We start from the raw sequence: 6,448 nt of genomic DNA on the forward strand, positions 1-6,448 counted from the left end.
GTGCATTGCATAGGCCAAACAACGTTCTCCGGAAAGCATAGATTCCATAAGGGCAAGTGAACGGTATTTTCTCTCTATCCTCCGGGGCAATGGAAATCTAATTATACTCCGAGTACCCATCTAGGCAGCGAAAGTGAGACCTCCCTGCAAATCTATCTAGCATTTGATCAATGAATGGTAGTGGGAAGTGGTCCTTCCTGGTGGCCAAGTTCAACTTCCTATAGTCCATACAGATTCGCCCTCCTATGACTATTCGTGTAGAGATCAACTCATTCTTCTTATTTTTCACTACCGTCATCCCTCCCTTTTTTGGTACACACTGCACTGGGCTAACCCAATTGCTATCAGAGATGGGGAATATGATTCCCGCATCTAACCATCTAATCACTTCCTTTTTCACCACTTCTTTCATGTTGGGGTTCAACGTTCTTTGATGTTCTCTGGAAGGTTTGTGCCCATCTCCCAATAGAATCTTATGCATACAGAAGGCCGGGCTGATCCCCTTAATGTCTGCAATGGTCCACCCAATTGCAGTCTTGCACTCAGTTAGTACCTGCAAAAGCTATTCTGCCTGCACATCTAACAAACTGGATGAGATAATAACAAGTAGAGTTAAGTCGGGTCCTAAGAATGTATACCTGAGATGGGACGACAATGGCTTCAGTTCTAGCTTTGGTGGCTCTTCTATTGACGGCTTAGCTGGAGGAGTTTTTCTTTCCTCCAAGTGCAAAGGCTCAAATTCTAACTCCTTTTTACAAAAATCTTGGCCTTCAAGAGCAAGTACCCACTCTGCCAAGTATTCACCATTAGCTTCGTCTAAGTTCATGAGACAAGCTGCTAGAGGGTCTTTAAGGTTTAGTGCTGCATCTTCCTCCTCCAACACTACATCCACCGCATCTATTAAAGAGCAATGGGAAAATTTACTGGGTCTGCGCATAGATTTCTGTACGTTGAATGTTATCTCTTCATCATTTAATCTCATTTTGAGCTCTCCAATTTCACAATCAATTAGAGCTTTCCAAGTGGCCAAGAATGGTCTTCCCAAAATTATGGGGATTTCCTCATCAACCCGACAATCAAGGATGACAAAATCTGCTGGAAACACAAACTTCCCAACATGCACCAATACTTCATCTAGAATCCCAGAGGGCCTTTTCATAGTTCGGTCAGCCAGCTGTAGTAGCATAGACGTGGGTATAACTCTTCCAATGCCTAGCCTTTTGTAGATAACTAGGAGCATAAGGTTTATGCTTGCTCCTAGATCACATAGTACCTTAGCAAATGCAAAGTTTCCTATTGTGCAAGGGATTATGAAACTCCCTGGGTCAGACAATTTCTCAGCTATGGGTCTCGTCACAACAACACTGCAGGTCTGAGTCATTATAACCGTGGCTAAGTCTTGGAAGTCAAATTTGCGGGACATCAAGTCCTTCATCATCTTTGCATACCCAGGCATTTCCTTTAAGGCATCAATCAATGGAATGTTTACCTGAATCTGCTTCAATATCTCCAAGAATTTCTTGTACTACTCATCTTTTTGATACTTCTCCAATATCTATGGGAATGGTGCCGGAGGTCGCTTCTTCCCTGTAATTTAGCTTTTCTCTTGTTTAGGCAGTGCTTCTACTGTTGATTCCGATGCAGCTTCAGTCTCTTTTTCAACCACATCTTCCTTGTTGGTGTTTTATTGCGCATTCTGTATCGTCACCTCAGTTAAACCTGCTGAATCATCTATCTCAATGGGTACTGTCACCAATGTCTCATTCGACCTATTTTCACGAGCAATTTCTTGCTCTAGATCTAAGTCCCTACCATTTCAGAGACTCACTGCCATCAGCTGCTTCGGCCCCTACTCGTTTGGATTGATTTGGGTGTCAGCAAGTAACGTCCCATGAGGATGATTATTTAGGGACATGGAAATCTGTCCTAACTGGATCTCAATATTTTTAATTGCTAACTCATGTGAGTCTACTCTGTCAGCTAGCTTTCCAGTTGACCCAATCACTTGTTGCATCATACCCTCGAGTTTAGCAAACCGATCTTCATGTCTCACAATTTGTTGTTGTTGAGGTTATTGATAAGCCTGCTGCTGATTTTGCTGGTTGTACCCTTGCTGCCTTTGGTAAGGCACCATTTGCCCTTGTGGTCGCATATCACCATGATTATTGTTGTTATTGTACTGCTGCTGAGCTGGTCTGTATTGTTGATTTTGCTGACCCCAATTCTGACCACCTGGTCTCGGTCCCCCGTAGTTATCCATATAATTCATGTTCTCCTGATATTGTTGATTATCACCTTCAGCACTCCATGAGCAGACATTTGGCTAATTAATGCATGATGTGCGTAGACCCCCATTAGTTGCATCAACTATGTGTACCTGTTGCTTCTGGCCTGATTATTCCACCTTTTTGGTGAGGATTCTCATTTGTGTCATCAAAGTAGCCATATTTTTAGCTATGGAGTTAGCTGTGTCTAGAGCCACTGAGTGAACCACACGAGTGATTGGAGCGTTCCTTGTTGTCCATCCTGAGTTTTGTGCCATCTTGTCAAGCAGGATCTTGCTCTTTTTGAATGTCTTGCTCAAAAATGCTCCACCTGTTGAAGCATCAACATTAGCTTTCAAAGTATCTGCTAAACCCATGTAAAATCTCTGCCCCAATATCTGCTCCGGAATACCATGATGTGGACATGTAACCAGGAGACCCTTGAATCTCTCCCACGTTTCATGCAGCGTCTCAGTGGGTCTCTGTTTGAAGCTCAACATCTTATCAATTTGTTGAGCAGTTTTGTTGGGTGGGTGAAATTTGCTCAAATATTGCTTGACTAATTCCTCCCAAGTAGTGATAGAGCTGATATGGAGTGAATTAAGCCAAGTCTGGGCTACTTCTGTCATTGAGAATGGAAACAACAACAAACGTATTACTTCCGATGTGAAATTGCGCTGTCTCTACGTGGCACAGATTGAGAGGAAGTTCTTTAGATGTTGCTGAGGATATTCAACGTATGACCTAGAGAATAGTCCCTTCTTCTGCAACAGATGTAACATGTTATTGGTGATCTGGAATGAGTCTGCTTGTATATAAGGGACTACAATAGCAGTTGCTAAGTTGTCAGCTGTGGGTTGTGCCCAGTCAGATAGTGCTGCTTCTGGCACAAGAGGTGCCACACCATGATCATTTGGGGTCATTTGAGTTGTTTCTGTTGTTTGGGACATTCCCGTTGTCCCTATTGTTTAGATTATCGTCTTCCATGTCTGATTCAATACATTCGGCTGAGTTCTGTTGTTATTTGACTTTCCTGTTTGCACGGTTCAATGCCTTGAACACCTTCTCAGGATCTAATAATGCTTTGAATAATTCTCCAGTTCTTGAGGAGTTTTTAGGCATGCACCTATAACAACCACGACTACAAACGTTAGAATTTCAATGATCAATTTAAATTGAAGAAAATTGACTACACTAAGAATTTCTGCACTTCTTTTTAAGTGCAATCAATAACACCGTTAATTCCCCGGCAATGACGCCAAAAATTTGATCATGCCCAACTATGCCTTATAAAAAGGACAAAGCGGTCGCTGCAAATATATTCCGGTTAACAAGTCCGGAGTCGAATCCCACAGGGAATTAACCTATCAATCACAGCTATTGGACCTACAAAAATTCACGTATTTAATCTTTAGAGATATTTGATTAACAATTTGGGTGTTTATTAACTAAATATTTATGTAATTAAAATATAGTAATTAATAACTAACTATGAACGGTTTGTAAACAAGAATTGGAAGGGTCTAAGGTTCTGATTTCTCCTGTTGTCGGAATCCTTTCCTTTCTGCTATGTTTGCTATAAATCTGCCTACGTCTTCTCTATCGATTATGAGCACTCCGACTGTCGTAACTCTCTCTCGGGTAATTACAACAATATAATAGACATATTCTCCCGAATTACGCTAGCTAGCTTTTAAGTACAACTCACTTAGATCGCACCCAAGGTTTTGTTATCCCTAATCCCACCTTTAAACCCTTCGTATTGATCCCTCATATACGTTAGGAGTGATGATGCTCAACAACTACCTAAACATGAACTCTCTCTCGAGTAATCCACACTAAATAGGAATAGTTAATTGAGGGACCTTCAATCAACAACAATGAGCATATAGTTGAACCAATAGAGATAATACTATGACAAATTTATATTAACATAACGAGAAAATAATCCTTCAACAGGTTCCATCAAAACCTATATTAGGAATTTAGCTACTCATACTCATAGTAACAATTTTCCAAATACTTGGCATAATTAAATTACAAAGTAAAGATGAAGGAATGAAGAATTCGATGCTAATCTTTTCCAAAAATTGTTCCAAACATTTTCTCCCTTCCGAGATAGTCTCCCTAGGTCTAAGATATGTCAAAAGTCCTCAAAATAGTGTTTTTATATGTATTTATATCAAGGAGGGTCGGGCCCAGACGAAACACCCTTTCCTGCGCGAAATAGGACTTGGCTCTGTAAAAAACGTACAGTTGCACCGCACCATGCGGCGCTTTAGTGAACTTTGTCTGCAACCTCCACTTTTCTTATCAGGCAGCCTTTTACATGGCTACACCGCACCTTGCACCACCCCATGCGGTACGGCAGTGCAATTTCCTTAGAGTGAAATTATTTTGTCCTCTTTTAACATTTAAACTTAGTACACGACCTCCGAACACGATCCTGGCTTAAGATATTGGGCTTTTAGTCAGACTTCAAAGCTCCAAATTGATCGATTTAGCTCCAAATTAACTTTTGAGCTCAGGGTCACTTCCTGCAAGGCATAAAACACGTACTAAGTGTAATTCACTATCATTTAAGCTCAAACACACGTAAAAATGCAGTAATTAGAATGTAATACTATGGCTAAAACACGTGTTTCTAGCCTAACATCATATAGCCTCAATGAATTGTTGACTCGGTAATTGTTTATGAATTTCTACATGTCTGTTCCGTCGTGGCAATATTGTAAGAGTTGGAACAAGATTATACATGTCACGAGCTGCATTGTGAGCATTAGATTCGGGGAATGTCTGTTATTATAATTAGAGAATATTATTATGGTCTTGTGAATGATGTGGTGCATGGTGAGAATTCAGCAAAGGTATGCAGTCATGTTCTGGTACATCGTGTAGTGATTGATACGATGTTCATATATTGGAAGCAGGCCTGGTAGAAAATGTCGGATATTGAAACTGGGCTCTAAGGCTCATTTGCCTAAATAAAAGAGGATATCTTTAGAGTTGATCGAGCTAATGTGCTCAACTGAGTGGTGGTAGCACGAGTAGGTGCACGAGGTATTAAACAGTGACTTCAGACAACTCCAGTGTATGTCTCAGCACATTCGAGGACAAACGTATGTGATAATAAGCTAAATTGTTTAATATAGCCTATGTTTTAGCTCAACTTAAGGATGATTTACTATTGTAAATGTTCAAATAATGTAAAAATTGGCTCTAATCATGACTTTAATGTCTCACAGGAGTTCAATAAACAAATGAGGATTTATGATGGTAATCAAGTGAAAAATGGAGTCAAATGACAAAAAGTTGAGCAGCAACATCTTAATAAGAGAAAACCCCACTAGCGCGGGTCATGCGCTCCCGCGCTAGTTCAATTGTTTTGGACAGAAAGAAACCTCACTAGCGCGGGTCATGCGCTCTCGCGCTAGTCCTGTCCAGGAAATCAATTATTTGGGGGTAAAATTGGAATTCCTTCTTAATCCCACTCAATTTACAAAAAGCAAAGACTCCATTATTGGAAGATCAGTTTTTGAGAGGAAGAAATAATTTTAGAGAGAGAAAGTGAAGAGAAGACTCAATCTTGAAGTGAAGAAAAGAAGGGGATTACAATCTTGAAGCAAGGATTCAAAGAGTTATTCTAAACTTTCTTCTATTTGTTTGTTAATATTATGTTTAAAACTTTTATTGTTGATTTTTGTATAATTATGAGTAGCTAAAAACTCTAGTATTCTTGGGTCATGGATGTTAGATAATTATGTTATTTGAAGCTTAGATTGAAGATCTTGAATTTATTGTTATAGGTTGTTTATTTGATTCTGCTTCTAATAATTTTACTGCGTAGCTAACAGTGAAATATTATTTACGAATCTTGAATTAAACTTGACAAAGGAAATTCTTGGTTGCATATAGAATCAAATAGAACAAGTTTTGAATCTCGGGCATCGGGTGAAGAATTCGCAATTAAGATAGACATATACTTAATTGCCTTGTTTGGTTGAAAAATAGGAGTTGTAAATGCATTCTTGCTAATATTAATACCATAGACATATAGGTATTAGTTTAACTTGAATAGATGCATAAGAACTCGAAAGATTCTTATGAATATTATTAACCCTATAATCAATAACCCGGATAATTCAATAAATCCATTTTAAGCTAAAATAGTAGCATAATTTCTA

At 39.3% G+C, this 6,448-nt stretch overlaps 1 protein-coding gene and 1 non-coding gene across 2 annotated transcripts; one reads left to right on the forward strand and one right to left on the reverse strand.

The window, feature by feature from the left end:
• Positions 1-562: 562 nt before the first annotated feature.
• On the reverse strand, positions 563-1,456 carry LOC104216781 (uncharacterized). Its single transcript, XM_009766912.2, has one exon. The coding sequence runs from the start codon at positions 1,454-1,456 to the stop codon at positions 563-565; it is 894 nt and encodes a 297-aa protein (XP_009765214.2).
• A 1,216-nt stretch (positions 1,457-2,672) lies between these two features.
• Positions 2,673-2,779, forward strand: LOC138869830 (small nucleolar RNA R71). The gene has a single exon (XR_011400082.1). It is a non-coding gene; the product is annotated as a small nucleolar RNA R71 (small nucleolar RNA).
• Positions 2,780-6,448: the final 3,669 nt, after the last annotated feature.

The sequence above is a fragment of the Nicotiana sylvestris genome, chromosome 5 (assembly GCF_000393655.2).
Source record: "Nicotiana sylvestris chromosome 5, ASM39365v2, whole genome shotgun sequence".
Classification (NCBI taxonomy): domain Eukaryota; kingdom Viridiplantae; phylum Streptophyta; class Magnoliopsida; order Solanales; family Solanaceae; genus Nicotiana; species Nicotiana sylvestris.

What these genes read in the sequence shown, in the direction of transcription:
- LOC104216781 (XM_009766912.2), bottom strand. Translation starts at nt 1,456, where the DNA reads ATGCCTGGGTATGCAAAGATGATGAAGGACTTGATGTCCCGCAAATTT.